Source organism: Osmerus eperlanus, chromosome 8 (genome assembly GCF_963692335.1).
Source record: "Osmerus eperlanus chromosome 8, fOsmEpe2.1, whole genome shotgun sequence".
NCBI lineage: Eukaryota > Metazoa > Chordata > Actinopteri > Osmeriformes > Osmeridae > Osmerus > Osmerus eperlanus.
This window is the reverse complement of record NC_085025.1, coordinates 14,151,732-14,170,664: the sequence shown is the minus strand read 5'-3', so window position 1 is coordinate 14,170,664 and position 18,933 is coordinate 14,151,732. Positions and strand designations below refer to the sequence as shown.

General features: G+C 44.8%; 2 protein-coding genes across 2 annotated transcripts in view; both read left to right on the top strand.

The window, feature by feature from the left end:
- The window catches only part of igf2r (insulin-like growth factor 2 receptor), a 28,593-nt gene extending 20,348 nt beyond the window's left edge, over nt 1–8,245 (top strand). Inside the window, exons 37-46 of the mRNA XM_062467662.1 lie at nt 1,105–1,257; nt 1,648–1,882; nt 2,212–2,348; nt 2,784–2,901; nt 3,234–3,380; nt 3,714–3,895; nt 4,162–4,348; nt 4,527–4,679; nt 5,132–5,201; nt 5,366–8,245. Coding sequence (XP_062323646.1) covers nt 1,105–1,257; nt 1,648–1,882; nt 2,212–2,348; nt 2,784–2,901; nt 3,234–3,380; nt 3,714–3,895; nt 4,162–4,348; nt 4,527–4,679; nt 5,132–5,201; nt 5,366–5,794 — 1,811 coding nt within the window. The 3' untranslated portion in view covers nt 5,795–8,245. The remainder of the gene's footprint in view (nt 1–1,104; nt 1,258–1,647; nt 1,883–2,211; nt 2,349–2,783; nt 2,902–3,233; nt 3,381–3,713; nt 3,896–4,161; nt 4,349–4,526; nt 4,680–5,131; nt 5,202–5,365) is intronic.
- Nucleotides 8,246–9,122: 877 nt separating this feature from the next.
- On the top strand, nt 9,123–17,055 carry LOC134025445 (solute carrier family 22 member 2-like). The gene is made up of 12 exons (XM_062468482.1): nt 9,123–9,423; nt 12,624–12,816; nt 12,901–13,004; nt 13,158–13,312; nt 13,425–13,593; nt 13,719–13,833; nt 13,941–14,041; nt 15,344–15,558; nt 15,754–15,862; nt 15,987–16,099; nt 16,457–16,556; nt 16,682–17,055. Exons 1-12 carry the CDS (start codon nt 9,212–9,214, stop codon nt 16,764–16,766), a joined length of 1,671 nt encoding a protein of 556 aa, XP_062324466.1. The 5' UTR covers nt 9,123–9,211; the 3' UTR covers nt 16,767–17,055.
- Nucleotides 17,056–18,933: the final 1,878 nt, after the last annotated feature.

The window sequence follows — 18,933 nt, the reverse complement described above, 5'->3', positions numbered from 1 at the left end:
AGAGCGACTTATAGTAAGTACAGGGACATTCTCCCCAAGGCAAGTATGGTGAAGTGCCTTGCCCAAGGACACAATGTCATTTTGGCACAGCCGGGAACCTTCTGATTACTAGCCCGATTCCCTAACCGCTCAGCCACCTGACCAGCTACTAACCTTACTCCCTATGACTTAGCTACTAGACTTACACCCTATGACCTAGCTACTAGACTTACACCCTATGACCTAGCTACTAGACTTACACCCTATGACCTAGCTACTAGACTTACACCCTATGACCTAGCTACTAGACTTACACCCTATGACCTAGCTACTAAACTTACACCCTATGACCTAGCTACTAGACTTACACCCTATGACCTAGCTACTAGACTTACACCCTATGACCTAGCTACTAGACTTACACCACATGACCTAGCTACTAGACTTACACCCTATGACCTAGCTACTAGACTTACACCCTATGACCTAGCTACTAGACTTACACCCTATGACCTAGCTACTAGACTTACACCCTATGACCTAGCTACTAGACTTACACCATATGACCTAGCTACTAAACTTACACCCTATGACCTAGCTACTAAACTTACACCCTGTAATCTAGCTACTAGCCTTACTCCCCATGACTTAACCACTAGTTTTGACTCTACAGTCGTGGCCATAAGTTTTGGCAATGACAAATGTTGTGTTTTGCAAAGTTTGCTGGTTCAGTATGGAACATGTTTTCACATGTTTCTATAGAATACTGGAATACAATAAGGCACATTTCATATTTTTTAAAGCTTTTTTGGGGCGAAATTTTCAATATATGCAAATAGTCCCCTCTTTTAAAGCAGTCAATTTTCTCTTAAAATCCAATCAGAATGATAGAATATTTTCACCTGGCTAGCCTGTGCTGATGATATGACTTACCGAAATTATGTTAGCAGTCATTTTATGCCAAGGCCCAGCAAGCTTTGCAAACACAAAATGCACGTCGCTCCCAATACTTTTGGCCACGGCTGTACACACTGTTTGTAACTAACCATGGATCCATGTTCCTGATGTGTGTGTGTGTGTGTGTGTGTGTGTGTGTGTGTGTGTGTGTGTGTGTGTGTGTTGCAGTGACAAAAGAGGGCGAGGTGTGCGTGTTCCCCTTCATTTTCCAGAAGTCACCCTATTCTCAGTGCACCACAGAGGGGCGTACCGACGGCAAGCTGTGGTGTTCCACCACCAGCAACTACAACAAGGACAGGAAATGGGGCTTCTGTGTCAAAGGTCTGAAGACGTATTACATAATACCCAATTGCTGTGAAAGTACCAAGTCAATGAAGAGAATAGTTAACCCTTGTGTACCCTTCGGGTCATTGTGACCCTTCAGTCATTGTGACCCACTGTCGTGTTGCGACAACTTTACCTAATACAAAAATAAAGTGAAGCATTTATGTATTAGGTAAAGTTGTGAGTTTGAGGAGTTCGAAGCGAAATTTAGCATAATTCTCTAAATACCAAATATATGTAAAAACCACTGATATCCCCCCCCCCCCCCTCGAATGTGGCAAAAGTAACCTGATACCTGAATAAACCTTGCTCGTTTGGTAAACTCTCTGTTCAGTCCGGGCCCCAACTGTGTTTCTCTAATCGTGTGTCTAATCCCTCACCCCCCAGTCTCAGAGAAGCGCCAGTCCTCCATCCTGTTCACCTGTGACCAGTCGGCCAACCATGGGACCCCCCAGTACCTGAGTGGGACGGAGGGCTGTGCCGCCACCTTCCGGTGGCCCACCAGCGCTGTGTGCCCCCCCAGTAAGATGGAGTGTAAGCTGGTGAGCCAGCACAAGACCTACGACCTGCGCACCCTCTCCTCCCTCACCATGCCGTGGAAGTTCAGCCACGGAGGAGACTCGTAAGTCCTCGTGCCTCCTGACCTTTCTTTCGCCGCTGCTTTCCTCTCTCCTTCTCTTCTACCCCCCCCTCCCCACCCTCACACACCCTCTTTCCCCCTCATCCCTCTTTGTTTCCCTCACCTCCCCTGGCTTTCTTCTGTCTCGTTTTCCCTCTCGTTTCTCCAACTCTCCCCTCTTGCCTGGTTCTCTCTCTCCCCCCTTTCATCTTTCCTTCTTATCTGGTGCGCCCCCAGGAAATAGCCTCTGATGGAAGACCTCGGCTGTCCATGGTAGAATCGAAATGTCGCTTTAACCGGCTCTCTCTGCCTCCCCTTGTGGTGTCCTCCAGGTACTACATCAACCTGTGCCAGAGTATACACGGAGGCCTGAATGACTGTCCTCAGGGGGCTACAGTCTGCAGGAAGACCAGCCAGGGCCTCACCCAGACCCTGGGGCGGGTCCACACCCAGAAGATGGGCTTCGCTGGTGGGTAGAGGTCCTGCTGTCATGGCCCCCTGGCTGAGGCAGTGCCACAACCACGCACTACAACCCTAGCCTTGCTGTGCCTATACCTCACATCAACTTCATATGTCTAAGGCAGACCTGGGGCTCAATAGTATTTTAAGATATTTTCATTGACTGGCGTTGACTAGCGTTTGCTTGAGTCTGTCTAGTGTTTTAGCAGGTGGGATTAGCAGCCCAATTGACCTGTTATGCCAGACAAAGGCAGTCAAGCCCAGATAAGTAATTTAGGTTGATTACAAATAGTATTTAAACCTGTGCCTGCAATACCCCTGGCAACCCATATCTGTCAGCTCTAGAATACTTCATGAAAACTCCAGTATTATGTGCTCAAAAGATATGTTAGGATTTGAGATTTTAGTGACGGCGTTCGTGTGTCCTCCACCCCTGTGTCCTCAGATGGTTCGCTCCAGGTGAACTACACCCTGGGAGATGATGTTTGTGGGAACGGCCTCAAGGCCAAGACTGTAGTCCAGCTAAGCTGTGGCTCTACTGTGGGACACCCCAGACTCATCAGGTGAGACTGGAGCCAAGTGGAGAAGCAAGCTGTTTATTTCCTACATACTTGTTACAATTCCATTCTGTAAAAAAAAATATAGTGCATCGGGACTAGATATTGGAGCTATGCATAGCTGATACAAAACTCAGCACAACTGGCTCTGCACCAAAGTTACTGAATGTTTGGGTTGAGGTCCTAATGTTTATTAACTCTTCAATGACGGACGCCTGACTCGCGTCAGTCGTTTATGTTTAGTTCTCTAGTTAAAGGTTTGAATCTTTCACGGATTCATTTTGCGGTTCTCACGTTCTGATTGCACCATTTTTGCGTGTGCGTGTGTGCACGGGTAGCATTGACAAGGCCACATGTGAGTTCCTGCTGGGCTGGGAGACCCGTGCAGCATGCGCTGTGAAACAGCGTGAGGTGGAGATGGTCAACGGAACCATCCGGGTCCCCGACACCGGAGCCAGCATCAGCCTGGGGGCCATCTACACCAAGTGAATACCACACCACAAACACATTTATATACACATACTATGCAAAGTCTTATGCAAAAATGCATTAAGAAATAATGAAATGAAAAGACTAAACAAAAACATTCTCGACATTGCACGTTTTTTACCGCCGCACAAATACAATGGACAATAAAGTAGAGATTCAAAATAATATTCATGTAAAAAATCTTGGGTGCCTAAGACTTTTGCACTGCATCGTGTATATGTCTGTACATATAAACACGTACTGAAAATGTATATCCTATTTATCATACATGCCCACAAAGATTTCTAGACAGATCGTCAAGCTATGTATCACCTCCACCGCCCCTCCAGGCTCCACCAGGCATCAGGGGACATCCGCCCCAATGGAGACCGCTACATGTACGACATTCAGCTCTCCGGCATCACCAACTCCTCCTCCTCGTGTCTCGGTGCCAACATCTGCCAGGTCAAGCTCAACGGGGACTACTGCCGCAACATTGGCTCCTCCAGCAATGCCAAGTACTTCATCAAAGGTGCCCGCTCAGCACGGTTTTACGCACGGGGTTAGCTTGGTGCTGTCTAGGCTCTAGATGGTGCTAGATGTTGTCTCCAGTCTAAATGGTACTGGATGTTGTCTAGATGTTCTTCTCCGCTCTAGATGGTGCTAGATGTTCTCTATATATTCTCTCCAGTCTAGATGGTGCTGAATGTTGCCTAGTTGTCTAGATGTTCTCTCCAGTCTAGATGGTGCTAGATGTTCTCTAGATGTTCTGTCAAGTCTTACTCACTGTCCTATCAGGTGGCAGCCTGGACATGCTGGTGCCGTCCGAGTCTGTGTGTGGGCGGGACAATTCGAAGAAGGTCTCATCCACCATCGTGTTCCACTGCAACCCACTGGTGGGCGAGGGCATCCCAGAGTTCATGCTGGAGACGGACGGCTGTCAGTACCTGTTCAGCTGGCACACCTCCACTGTCTGTGGACTGATGTGAGTGACAGGGCCTCCCACACGCATGTACCTGTACACACACACGCACACACGCCTTGACACGCGCGCACACACGCACCTTGACACGCACACATACCTGAACACACACACACCTGTACGGTGCTTTCCCACACGCAGGTTCACACACCCTCACTGTGTGTGTGTGTGTGTTCAACAGGTCTGTGGACCCTTCCAAACAAGCCAAAGATGATGGAGGGGAGAACCCGGGTCTGTCTGGGCGGAGCCAGGCAGTCGGGGCCGTTCTGAGCGTGCTATTGGTCGTTCTGACCATCTGTCTCCTGGTCCTGCTGCTCCACAAGAGAGAGAGGAGGTAAGAACACGCCCACTCTCCCCTCACTGTCCAATCATCTTCATCATGAAAAAGCATTCAGTCCATCTCGGTGTACTGTACTGTATCTCTGTTGTGTACGTGCAAATGACTAAGCTCAGCGTGTTTATGATTATCTATGTCTGGGAGTGGAGTAAGACATACACACACACAATAGGTTAAAGCATACGCAGCTTCAATTATTTACATGTACATGAATTCAGCTGAGTGTGAACACAAGCTGTGTGTGTGTGTCCGATGGCTGATCAGTTAGGGAATCAGGCTATTAATCAGAAGGTTGCCGGTTCGATTCCCGGCCGTGAAAAATTCCATTGTGTCCTTAAGCAAGGCACTTCACCCTACTTGCCTCGGGGGGGAATGTCCCTGTACTTACTGTGAGTCGCTCTGGATAAGAGCGTCTGCTAAATGTCTGTGTGTGTCTGTGCCACTTCCAGGGAGCTGGTACTGCAAAAGGTGGCAGGCTGTTGCAGGAGAGGAAAGCCTGTGGCCTACAAGTACTCCAAGGTAGGGATGGACTCCACACCTCACCCACCCACACCTCTGGTACATGCTGTAGCTTTCCATGATCACTGAGGACACATATCCAGAGGGTTAGACTGTCTTCCAGTACTGTATCGCCAGTCTGGTCTCTCACCCCCCCCCCCCCCCCCCACCCACCCCTCCCCCAGGTGAACATAGATGACGAAGGGGGCGAGGAGGAGATGGAGTGGCTGATGGAAGAGCTGGAGGCCCCACCCCCCGGCAGGGGGGGGAAGGGCGGTCAGGAGAACGGCCACATCACCACCAAGCCCGTCAACGCCGACGCGCTGCGCTCCTTCACGTTGGACGAGCAGGAGGATGACGACAGCGAGGACGAGGTCCTGAGTGTGCCCGGCGTGCGGGTGATGACCCGAGGCCAGCGGGCCCCCTCCCGACCCCTGACCTCCGGCCCCCGCAGCGCCCTGCTCCAGGAGGAGAGCGACGAGGACCTGGTCGGCCTATTGGACGACAGCCAGAGGAGGAAGAGCCGCGGAGGCAGGCAGTCCCGCCCCCGGCATGACGGAGCCAATAGGAAACGAGAAGACGACGACAGCGACGAGGATCTGCTGAGAGTGTGAGGTCATATCCTCCTCCGTCCACCCGAACTATTCCCTCTGGAGTGTTGCCATAGCAGCAACAGCAACCGTGTGTAGCTCTCTGGGTCTTTGATGTGTATAAAGGGAATGATGATGATGCTGCAGAACGACTGGCTGTTTACAGAAGCTCTGTTCGGTTCCTCCTCCTCCCCCTGAAAGAAATATTTCAATGCCTTCCTGATGACAAACGCCGTTTTCATCAATGAAATGTTTTCTTTTCTTTCTTTTTTTTCTTTTTCGGTTCGTACTGATCCGATTCTGTTGATTTGATGGATGTACATAGGTAATGTCATGTATGGACTTTCATGCGGTCACATGCTTCTTTATGGAAATGTTGTTTATTTTTATTTAAGAGAACTGAGTTTGCTCCGTCAAAATTCCCGTTGGCTGCTGGCTGTCTGTGAGAAGGGTGAACAGGATGCGGCCTTAGTGTGAATGGGACTGTCTTGCGGGCCGCAGACTCAAACTTGTATCAGAGACACCCACATCATGAATGAACATCGGTACTCTGCCAGTTGTATTCATTAGTCCCCCCCCCCCCCTTGTAAGCCATATTTATTCAACAACAATCACAATCACCATAAAGTGGTTTGTCTGATGTTTGCACATACGCCGACTTTCTCCCCCCACATAGACACCTACGTAGACAAACTCTGCTTCTAGATATTGCCTTGTCACAACTTTTTAGTTGACTTTTTAGTTCTTTTTTTTGCCAAATGCATGAACTAGCCTGGATGGCTGCTATGGGATCTATGGGTCGGAAAGGCAGGACGTTGTATCTGACAGTTTGAGGTACAGTTTCCTCATCTTGGACCCTCCGGTGGGTCTAGCTACAACACGACACTTTGAGTGTACAATTTCTTCTCTGGGAAACTATTTATTGAGCTCTTCTTTCCTTTGTAACACGTCCTTTTTACAGCCTGGGTTTTTGAGTTTAGACGGTAGATAAATATATTGGAACAAGCAGTATGTATTTTGTGATTGTCACATACTAGTTTTTATCACGCTGTTAGGATCGGTGTTGTCATTTTGCAGTGTGGATTTTACCAACCCTCTTAAGAAGGATATTAGAAAAGTGGCACGTCCACGAATAAGGCATTATTGATAAATGATAAATTACTTTTTATAACTCAATAGGCAGGTAAATATATATATATATAAGACAAAGTAATTAAATACATACTTGTTGTTCCTTTATATTTACCCAGTAATGATTGTGACCAGGTAGTTATAGTACATACTTTTACATATTGGCACACACCACACAAAAGCTTATAGGCAGTTACCATTCAAAGGATGTTAAACATACCACACTTGCTTATCTTGGTCATTGGCCTAATTACAAATAAACTGTACAAACCTCCATTGTACACCGTATGTCCTGTGCACTTCCGTAGATCTAAAAGAAGATGCATAGGATGTAGCGTCTAGAGGTGGCTTTGGGACTATGACTAGGGATTCACTTTTGAATGTTAAAGGTACTAAATGGTCCCAGTAAAGTTTGGGAGTGGATTCAGTCCGATTGCAGTGTTTCAGCATCAGTGTTGAAGCTAACATTCTGTTAGCAAGCGAAAGAGCGTTTGGCCATATAGCTACTCAATCCAAAAACAAGAGTTCACCATTCAGGGTATTTCTATACAACGTAGTGGGGAGTTTTGCCAAAGCGGCCCTCCTGCCTCATAAATGGAGACTCGCGTATGTTTCGCGGTATTACAGTAACACTGTAAATGCCGTTGGGCAGGTTTTAGTTGTGCCATGATGTCAAATCAACAGTAATACATCCCTGCAGTCTGCTAGTATGTTGTTTAGGTTCGGACATCTCTGATTAAGAATCAAGAGTGGATGAAGAGCAACTTTATTAAAATAGATAGATACTTTATTGAGCCCAATGGAAATGTAGACAAGGTCAGAACTTCCACAGGTCATCATGACAGTCAGTCAGTAGACCTGTGGCTGTGTGTGAGGCTTGTCCCTTCTAACTTGGGAGCTTACTAAGGCACTTTGAGATTGGCAAAGGTACCTCAACTAAATTGGTTCATCTTACTTTTCCCCAATGGTCAAGGTTAGGCTTTTTAGGGACTATGCTGATTCCAGATAAGACCTTAACATCAACTTCACTCACTAGCTGCTTGCTACCCCTAATCAAAGGGAGATTGATTGATACGGATGACAGATGATCGTGTGTATTTGTGTGGTCTATTTCTGCTGTAAGCATAAATCTGCCCAGATTGGTCCAGAGTGTATTTGATTGTTGTATCATGTGACAGGGAGCTGGTCATGTGACAGGAAGTCTTCTCTGTGAGCTGGTACTTTGAGAGGGGCTTTATGTTCCTGTACGTTGTGCTCAAACACATTTTACTGCTTTGTCTGTTTTCCTATTTAAAATGTTGACGTAAAAATATTGCATTATTTGAATAAAACGATTCGCCGTTACCCCCTTTGTCCTCTGTTGTTATAAGGGAGATTCGCCCAGTTCTTCCTCCCTTGTTGCAAAGAATTCATAAACAAAATGAACTATTCACCCAATGTTTAGTTGGAACAAATGATTTAATGGACATTGAAATATATGTAAGAAAGTAGTGCATTTCTAGGGCTTTAATGAGATTTAGGGTAATTCGATCTGTTATAGTTAATATATAGTTTAAAGAGTGTTGAGGTCTTTTCAACCTTGCTAAACTTTCTTTTAAGGTGTTGGAGCACAAAAGCGCCATGCCTGTAAGTGACCAGACAGTTTAGGATATATTTTGATTCAGCAGGACAAGAGATTGAATCAGTCAAACAAGAGAAGGAATATTGCAAGAGAGTTGGGGAACAGATAAACAATTTTTGCCCTGTGACTTCTCTTGTGCATTAGACCTGCAACATGAACTCAGAAATCATGAAGCGGGTTGGAAAACTTGTACACACCCGTATATTGTAGAGTAGGAGTTTCTTATAAAATGGATGTGGAATTGGGAGTTCTAGAAATTTCCTGCCAGAAGTGTGACCCTGGCAGATGAGTGCAGATACTGTATTTCTGAGTGCTCTGTTAATGGAGCATTAAAACTAGTTAGCTATCGACTCTTAAGTGTGGGTGGTATGTGTGATTTCTGCCAAGCCAACCTCAACTGATTTATTCTGAAACGGGCAGCTTGCGTATAGAATTTGACCTCTTGACATGTTTGATCTGAGGTACAGAATGTGTTGTAACGCTCTGTTGATCTCGGCTGTGACCTGAGTTGTGCCATCCCCCAGACCTTTGCTCTGCACTGCTCTTTTAAGAGCCAGGGGCCGAAACACAGCACCCATACCCATTCATGTTATATAGAAGGAGCACTGCACATACAGGTACACCCAAACGCACCATTGACACCCAGAGGGGAAGATTTACACACCGCATGCTCGATTTAACTGCCAACCATGGCCACGTTTGATGACATCCTGGAAGAAGCTGGGAAGTTCGGCCGCTGTCAGAAGCGCATTTTCGCCCTGCTGTGCATGGTGTCCATGCCCTGGGCCGGCGTCTACGTGGGCATCGTGTTCCAGGGCTTCACCCCTGAGCACTGGTGCCGGGAGCCGGGGGTGGTGGATCTGAAACAGAGCTGTGGATGGAGCCTGGCTGACACTCGCAGGTAGGACTGTACTGTATTGTACAGTGTTGTGGAGAATTTTTTGTGATGAAATTAGCTATTGTCAGGGTTAAATTTCAGAAGGTTTTCCAGGAAGCACAAACCCTCTTTTGGATGGCAATGAGCAGAAAGTGTGAGCAGAGAGGCAAAAAGGCACAGAGTCAAAACACAGTCCAATATTTATACTGAAATATTGTCCCTCCCCAAAGGAATCCCAACAGCTGATCTAAAGGTCCCTATCACCTGTTCTATTTTTATACACAAATCTATTCCGGGACTAGCTCTCCTTATGAAACTTCCATGCTTAGATTCCATGGGACTCTAGTTCCTTAATTAGAGGTATCATCCAGGCCTGGACTGGTAATCTGGCATACCGGGAAAATCGACGCACTTAGGGCCGATATTATATGATATTTAATATATATAAAAATCTTTATATAATAATAAATAAATAAAAATTACAAACTTAAAATTGGCCAACGACCGGCCCATACAACAGGGACAGCGGCCGATTGGTTCATTTTCCATACTGACACTGGGCTGGCCCAATCACATCTCTTAACTCTTTTGGTGTACTGGTAGGTGGTGTCCGACCGATTGTGGTGGGCCGGTCTGAGGATTTTTGGGTTGTCCCAGTCCAGCCCTGGTATCATCTGACTGAATTACCCCTCCCTTTCAGAGAGAGCGAAGTTGAGAACATGTTTACCAGGTTATTTTAAGGGGAAGTGGGTCTAAGGTAATCTCCTAGTCTCTTTCTTACCACCGCTCTACAACTAGTCTGTTATTTTAAGGCCAGGTACTACAGGCAAAAACCCAGATGTTTGTCAATTTTGATTTTTTTAATTTATTTTGGTTCTATAACCAGTAAACTTTCATAACATGCCACAATTATTGCCAAAAACACTTTTTAAATTATTTTTTTATGATTTTATACAACCTTCGCCAAGTAAACAAAACCTTAAATCATGGTCTGTTACCATCTTTTATTGTAATTTGTCTCAGCAAGTTAAGAAATAACTGTATATTATTGGAAAAGCTTATTCTCTCAAGCATATGGCTAGCCAAATCATATATTGCAATTTACTTTTTTGTCATGGCAGTGAGGGGGGAACACAGAGCGATAGAGAGAACCCTTTCTAACACTTCTAACACTAAGTTTAGCAGCAATTTTCTCAAAATGACATCTAGCACACATGTCAAGTTAGACAACTCTTGGCTCATAATAGGGAAAGCCACACAATTTTACATACTGCTTTGTACCTTGAATATCTAGACATGTTCAGAGGGATTTTTAAATATATTTTGTCAATCTCATTTTATGTGGTATTATATACAAGAAAAGAGTCGAAAACGTTTTGGTTTGTTTTAAAGGGATCAATAACTAACTAGTTAGAATTGTTCAGAGGCTTTTGTCAAAATAATGATTTTTCAGTTAATTATGATGAAATGCACTTGACAAGTGCAAAAAAACTAAGTTTTCGCCTCTTTTCTTGTATATAATACCACATAAAATGAGATTGACAAAATATATTTGAAAATCCCTCTGAACACACAACGTGTGCTAAATGTCATTTTAAGAAAATCGCTGTTAAACTTTTTGAAGTGTTAGAACGGGTTCTTTCTATCACTCTGTTTCCCCCCCCCCTCTCACTGCCATGCCAAAAAAGTAAATAGCAATATATGATTTAGCTAGCCATATGATTGAGAGAATAAGCTTTCCAACAATATCCAATTCCTTTAAGTTATTTAGTAACTTGTTGAGACAAATTATAATAAAAGATGGTAACAGACCATTATTTAAGGTTTTGTTTACTTGGCGAAAGTTGTATGAAATCATACAAATGAAAAATAAAGTGTTTTTGACAATAATTGTGGAATGTTATGAAAGTTTACTGGTTATAGAACCAAAATATCAAAAAATATCCAAATTGACAAACTGAACAAAAATCTGGGTTTTTGCCTGTAGTACCTGGCCTTAAGGGAATAAACAAGCAACAGCAAACTTTATCCATGTACCGGTATGTCACCTCCCTTCAGATGTAATACAATCTAATACAGACAAACATTTATGGTTACTTCGCCTTTAAAAGGAATCCCATTTCTCTCTCAGTCTTAAACACATTTGTCTAAGAATATGTTTTTACCAGTCGACATCAGTTAGACACAGTACTCCAATAGCATTGTGCATAGACATTTACTCAATGTTACAGATTCAACAGTTCAGCTGAACTGGACATTAGTTGTTCAAGATTCTGGACAAACACTCAGCATGGGTTTGCAGTTGTGCATGTCGTTATGCTGACGTCAGGGTTTTGTAATAGAGTGACGTAAGCTCCTACCCTGGGCTCCGTCAGTACAAATTTTCATCGTTCAACAAAGATCGTCCTACTGGTGGTGTGTGTGTATTTCTACCTTGTGTCCCCTTTTGAGTGTGGATGCCTTGTCATGCATAAGGTGTACCACAACTAAACCTTGATAGTATGGGGGCAACGCTAACTCTACTGGTGACAGGGCCAACGAATAGTATGCTACAGGCTGCTTCCTTCCTCCCACCCCGGAGGACTGTGTGAGCATCGCCGTGGCACAGTTCAGTCGGTTTGAGACATACAGATGGAAGGTTCTCTCATAGTGTGTCAGGGTCAGGGGCTGGGGCCGTCTGTTTGATGTCTCTGAAGGCCTCTTCTCCCTCCTCCGTCCACGTCAGTCTGGCTTTTAGTGCCATGTGGCCCGCCTCCTTCATCCTGTTTCTCAGTGGGGGCCACAAGAGCTGCAGATCCGCTCACCCATTCTGAGCTGGAGCCAGTCATGCCAAGGAACGTCATCAGGTCTCGAACCGTCTGTGGCTTTGGAGCCTGGGAGATCCCCACCAGGTGTGTGGGAGAGACTGGCTTTGGTGCCAGCTGCGAGTCGCCGAGCCAAGTACTCTAGACAGTCGCAGGCGATCTAGGCTCAAATACAGGTTTATGAGTATCAGATCAATCCTCCCATCCTTCAGTCTATTGCTTGGTTAGACAATGAGATATGCATCTGTTTGTGGACTCTCAAGGTTATACTGTTTTCCAATACTATGTGTTGTTTTTTTACCGTGCATGTATAGGCTAATTCCATCTAGGGTTTGTTAAAAATATAGTATTGAAGGTGAAGAGGAATACAATTTGCTCCAAGTGTGTTCAAGGTAAAGTGTTATGTTTTCCACCGAACAGGCTGACGGTTCCTCTGGTGAACTCCTCTGCTGGGGGGATGGTCCACAGCCAGTGTGAGAGGTACGACCTGGACTGGAACTCTACAGGCCTCAGCTGCCTGGACCCAGAGATAGACCTCAGGACAACTCCCATGACCACCTGCAGGAACGGCTGGGAATATGATTATGATGGTCGAGAGTCCTTTGTAACCGAGGTGATTTACATTTGCGACTTTTAACCTTTTAAGGTAAGGTTTCCGGCACCCATCAAGCTCAAGTGTTGCCTCTGTTGGTTACAGTTTGATCTGGTGTGTGGGCAAGCCTGGTTAGTGGACATGTACCAGGCCACACTCAACATTGGCTTCCTGGTTGGCTCCATTGCTATTGGCTACTTGGCTGACAGGTAATACTTGACTATTGGTTACTGTGCCTGGCAAAGAGGTCAATCTAGGGTACATCGTAGAGTAGTTACTGTAAATGATTCCAATCCAAATGGATCTTCTGTCTTTGAACGATCCTCCGATCTGTCTCGTTCTCTGTCTTTCTCTACTCTCAGGTTTGGCAGGAAGGTGAGTTTCCTGATGTCTAACCTGTTTAATGGAATAGCTGGTATCCTGGTGGCAGTCGCTCCAAACTACGCCTCCCTGCTGGTCTTCAGAACGCTGTACGGCTTCGGAGTAAAAGGAGGCTGGGTGGCCGGATATGTCCTCAGTAAGATACAAAATGACCCCTCCACACCCCAACACATGCAAACACACACACACACACACATGCAAACACACACACACACACAGTCTGTCTAAGCTGTGCCCTCTCCCCTCAGTCACAGAGATAGTGGGTGTGGAGTACCGGAGGACGGTGGGGGTGATCTACCAGATGTTCTTCAGCGTTGGAATCCTCATCCTCCCCCTCCTAGCCTACTACATCACAGACTGGCGCTGGCTACAGGTGGTCATCACTGTGCCCTATATTGTCTTCCTGGCATACTACTGGTGAGACATACATACACACACACACACACACACAGAAGCAAACACACACACCACATATACACACACACACAGATGCAAACACACACACACACACACAAACACTGACCTCAGTGTTGTCCTTCCAGGTTTATCCCAGAGTCTCCCAGGTGGCTCCTCTCTCAAGGCAAGGCCAGGAAAGCTGTTGAGATCACCGAAGCCATAGCCAAGGAGAACAACAAGACGCTCTCCAAGAACATCGAGGTGAGAAACCTCCTCTAAGAAGTCTTTACTCTGAAGGAGAAGACAACTTCAGTGAGTGAGCACAGCAGGACCATGATCCATGTTGACGTCTGTTCTGTGTGTTCCAGACCATGAGGGATGACAACGCGCACTCCTCCACCGCCTCCTTCATGGACCTGGTCAGAACTCCCCGAATGAGGAAACACACCTTCATCCTTGGTTTCAACTGGTGAGACAGTAGAATGCAAACACAGTTATTCTCAGATATCAGGACCCAGGAACCTTTTGGCCATAAACATCTCAAGGTTCACCATTTTGGAGAACATTTTATATTCGTAAGGTTTTGCATCCTAGACCTAGCTAAAATCTTTACATTTCTTCACCTGGAAACAAACATGTTCATACAATACTTTTTTATGTTAAAGGGGTCATTTATTGATTTTTATAGGGTATTTCACACTGTTCCTTAAGGTCTCTGAATAGGGTATGTAACATTGGTTGGGATGAAAATGGCCCGGGTGCTGTTCTATGCGCCCTAATGCACCCTGTGAAATAGCCCTGGAATAAAACTAGAGGTTTTCTCCCTTTTATGGTATGAATATATAGATGAGCTGCGCGCTGATTGGTTGGTTTACAACAAGTGAAGCTAGTGGAGCAAAGATGCAACACGGCCAACAGCACTCACTGAAACATCGAAGGTGGAGACTTGAAATGAAAACGTACAAATAAATCTATTGTGCCTACACAACACTGTTTTCAACTGATTGACTAGATATCATCTGAAATTATAACGTTAGTTGTTTCCACTTCTGTTGTCGAAGCAATCGACTTAGGTGGGTAACATTACAGCTTAGCAACCAAACTATCATGATTCAACTCAGCTTCAGTTAGCTATCTTGCTAACTAATAAAAAATGACCTGACAAAGATCTGGACAAACATGCATCGTGAATTGTAGATTTACATGACAACACAGGTTATTTATTTGAATGAAACACAGTCAGGAACATGAAATAACGCGTTAGCCCCATTGCCAATAAACTAAATCATCACACATTCTACCTATGCTAGATACAGTATATGTTAGCATTGCTAATAACTGTTAGCGAAAAAATCATACCACAGCTTGCAGTTGTGATGAACATAAGATCGAAACAGCACCTCTTTTCAGCAACAGCTTCAAAGCAAATCCTGCTTTAGGCCTACATTGTCTTTTGGGGCGTGACAAAGGTACAGACCAGAGCCAAAAAGGTGGAGATTTTTTGTAACTACTTGTTTTACAGCAGCAGTTTCAAATTGTGAGATTTAGATAGGAAAGAGGTGTCAATGGACTTTGAGATTCACTGTATGTCCATTTTACACACCGAACTGTCGTTATTCAACTATGACAAGGTAAACTCGGTTTTGCAGTCAATGACCCCCTTTAAAGAATATTCAGAATAATTTTAAGTTATACCTTAATTCTCTGAATCCGTTTTAAGCTTCACTAGACGTAAACCTAACAACGTCATTTGTGCCCGCTGACCCATCAGGTTCACCAGCGCGGTGGTCTACCAGGGGCTCATCATGAGGCTGGGCATCCTGGGAGGAAATGTGTACCTCGACTTCCTGATCTCGGGCCTGGTAGAGTTACCCGCTGCCTTCCTCATCCTCTTTACCATCGAGCGCATCGGACGCCGTCTCCCCTTCGCCACCGCCAACATAGTGGCTGGAGCCTCCTGTATCATCACCGCCTTCATACCTGACAGTGAGTCTGTTAAATAGAACTTCTGTCCCCAGAATTCAAGATAGGGATGGATGATGACTTGAATTCAAAGAGAGAATATGTACAGGTATCAATCATCATTTACCAGTACAAACATTATTTTTTAAATGTATTCTTTACCCCTGACTCTTGCGATGTATCTGCAGTTATCTCCAGTGTTCTCCCTCTCCTTCTCAGGTATGTTCTGGTTCAAGACAGCCGTGGCCTGTATCGGCAGGCTAGGCATCACCATGGCTTTTGAGATGGTGGTGTTTGTCAACACCGAGCTTTACCCCACTTTTATCAGGTAAGGCCCGAGTCTGTTTTATAATGGAGGTGATTGGTGGTTCAGTGATCCACACACCATGCTGTATGTGGGCTATAGCTGAAAAGGTTAATGCGCGTCTCTGTGGTCGTGTGTCTGCATGCAGGAACCTGGGGGTGTCCGTGTGCTCGACTCTGTGTGATGTCGGAGGCATCGTGGCTCCCTTCCTGCTCTACAGGCTGGCTGTCATCTGGCTGGAGCTGCCCCTTATCATCTTTGGTGGGTCCAGCATTGTATAGCTTTGCAAAAGACACATAATAAACACGTTGTAGCGTTTTCCTCTGTAGACCAGAATTGGAATATGGAGGAGTGGAGGAGGACTGGAGGAGGAGTGGAGGAGGAGAGAGGAGGAGTGGAGGAGGAATGGAGAAGTGGAGGAGGAGTGGAGGAATGGAGGAGGAGTGGAGGAGGAGTGGAGGTGGGGCTGAGGCTGCTATCTGCCATCTTATCACATGTAGGATCTAGATCAGCCTTGTTAGACACGGTGGGGGATGCAACTGGTATTCTGAAGACCCCGCTTTGTGTTGTGCTGTTGCTGAGTTTGTGTGTGTGTGTGTCTACGTGTGTGTCGTACAGGCTGCCTGGCATTTGTAGCAGGAGGGCTGGTCCTGCTGCTTCCTGAGACCAGGGGAGTTCCTCTTCCTGACACCATCGATGACATTGAGTTCCCCAACAGGTCAGGGTTTCTCCTGAATATTATAAACAGACAAGGTTTTTTTGTGTGGTTTTGAGAGGATTGCTGATACAGTGTGTGTGTATGTGTGTGCTTGTGTGTGTTTGTTTACCTTTTGCCCTACCCAGACCCAAAGATGACACTTTCGAGGATCAGATGTCCAATCTCCTTCCAACTGATGCAACAGCCAACAAGGAAACAGCCACTGTTTAGTTGACACTTGTGTGCCTGGATAAGAAATGGTTTGAGGTGTAATGTCAGTAGGGACTATGGTGTTGAAACCACGTATAATAACTAGTACACTGTCCACCATTAAATACTCTGTTCAACTACTATGTTTTGCAAAACAGCTGTAAATAGAATATGTCTGCAATTATATTCTTGTTGTTGTTAGTAATACTGTTGTCAGATATATTCATGTTGAATAGATATTTGTCTTTTCAGTACGTCTTTGATGAAAAGTGGAGAGGGAATTATGTGGATTTAATAATAATAATTTAATAAATATAGCTGCAAGCAGCGATGCGGGTTCCTCCGCAAAATGGCAAAATATTATAAACATGTACACTGTAGAAGATCGAGACTTGGACAACAAGAGAGCAAAACTACTTCATGTTTGGCCAACAATAATAGGCTGAACGGGGATTTGAACTCATGAGCATAAGGTTACTAGTCAGTCTCTCTAGCCTCTCTGCTACACACCAACTGCTGAGATTTTATGATTAGTAAGGGCTGATTATTAACTTTTTATAGGATACTGAAACTCTTCTTGAGTTGATCTCCTTCCAGACTCTTAGTCAATGCACAACAAACAATAGTCATGTGGGCAACTGGGCTAGGGCAGCACTCATATTCAGCTCCTTTCGAGAATAGCCTGTGACAATACAGCAGCCGACTCTCTGGTCCCATTAAACTACACAACATGCACAATCAGGGTGACCAACAAGATTATATTAACTAACAAACAATAACATTACAAACATCTAACTGAACGAACACAACAACTGAAATCCCTTGCACGGCTGTTGTAACCAACTATTTTCCACAAGTCTTTGCGTTTTTTGATATGCCGCACTGCATGCTGGGTACCCAAGGGTGCTGACGCTGATTATCTAGCTGTGCTCCGACTGCGTGATATGAGTATTAGTTTTTGGTCAGCTTTGGGACAAAGGTTAAGAAACGGTTGACATTTCAAGGTGAAATTGCGCATGGTATTTCAGAATGATGTCTGCCTGTTTAACTAAACAAGTAATCAAAATTATGACAGGCCAATAGACTGTGCCTGGATACGAACCTGTGACCTTGCACTTTGTAGGACACCGTTTCAACCCATTAAGCTACCCTCAAGGCTGAGTATACGTGGTCAGTTTCTGTACAAAAAAAGGAAGCCGTTTCTCCTGAAGCACGGATTGTTCGATTTGGCCAAAGTTTAAACAGCTGTAATTCAATGATCTTTTGACATATCAAGGTGAAATTGCGCATGGTACTTCAGAACGATGTCATCCTGTTTAACTAAACAGATATTTAAATTTAAGACAGGATCAAACACTGTGGCTGGATTCAAACCTACAACCTTATACTTTGCAGGTCACCGTCCCAGCCCATTGAGCTATTCTCAGTGTTAAATATTGTCATGTTCAGTTACTGTATGAAAAAGTAAGCTGTTTCTCCTGTGGTAAGCGTTGTTAGATTCAGCCAAGGTTGAAACAGCTCTAATTCAATCATATTTTGACATATCAAGGTGAAACTTTGCATGGTACTTCAGAGGCATGTCACCTTAAAGCTTATTAGGTTTGAACCATCCTTCAAAAATACATTTGATTTAGTGACACAAACATATTGAGGCAATGTGGACATTTACATAAATACACCAATTTCAGACATTTTGTACTTGATTCAATTGCCTTAAGTAACGTTTTTAAATACGTCAATGATACATATCTGTACCAAATTTCAAGTCAATTTCACCTTTGGTTCAAGAGAAGAGGAATTTTGAAGGTTTTCCCAAATTATCACAGTACAGGAAAATCCATCATGGTGGACCTTATGGGTCCTTGAGGCTTTTTTGTTCCTCGTGAAAAATGAGGCATGCACACCAAGTTTCAGAAGAATTGGAGCAATGGGGTGGAAATGCCATCACTTTGAAAATCGGACTTTTGGGCGTGGCCTGTGGCGCCCCCTATGGTCCCATGTGGCCCATATTTGGTGTGGGGGTACCCACTTGGATGTAGTATCAATGTGCCAAATTAGAAAATGTATTACCAGGGACTTTTTGAGATATTGGGGCGCAAGGAGAAGAAAAATAATAATAAGAATAAGAATACCAACAATAACAATAGGTTCCCTCCTACCGGAGGAACCTAAATATAGCTGCAAGCAG

Bases quoted from the DNA above. Each gene is read 5' to 3' on its own strand.
- LOC134025445 (XM_062468482.1), top strand. From the start codon at position 9,212: ATGGCCACGTTTGATGACATCCTGGAAGAAGCTGGGAAGTTCGGCCGC. The intron at 15,559-15,753 runs GTGAGTCTGTTA...TCTCCTTCTCAG, and splicing joins CACCGCCTTCATACCTGACA to GTATGTTCTGGTTCAAGACA. The intron at 16,557-16,681 runs GTCAGGGTTTCT...TGCCCTACCCAG, and splicing joins GACATTGAGTTCCCCAACAG to ACCCAAAGATGACACTTTCG.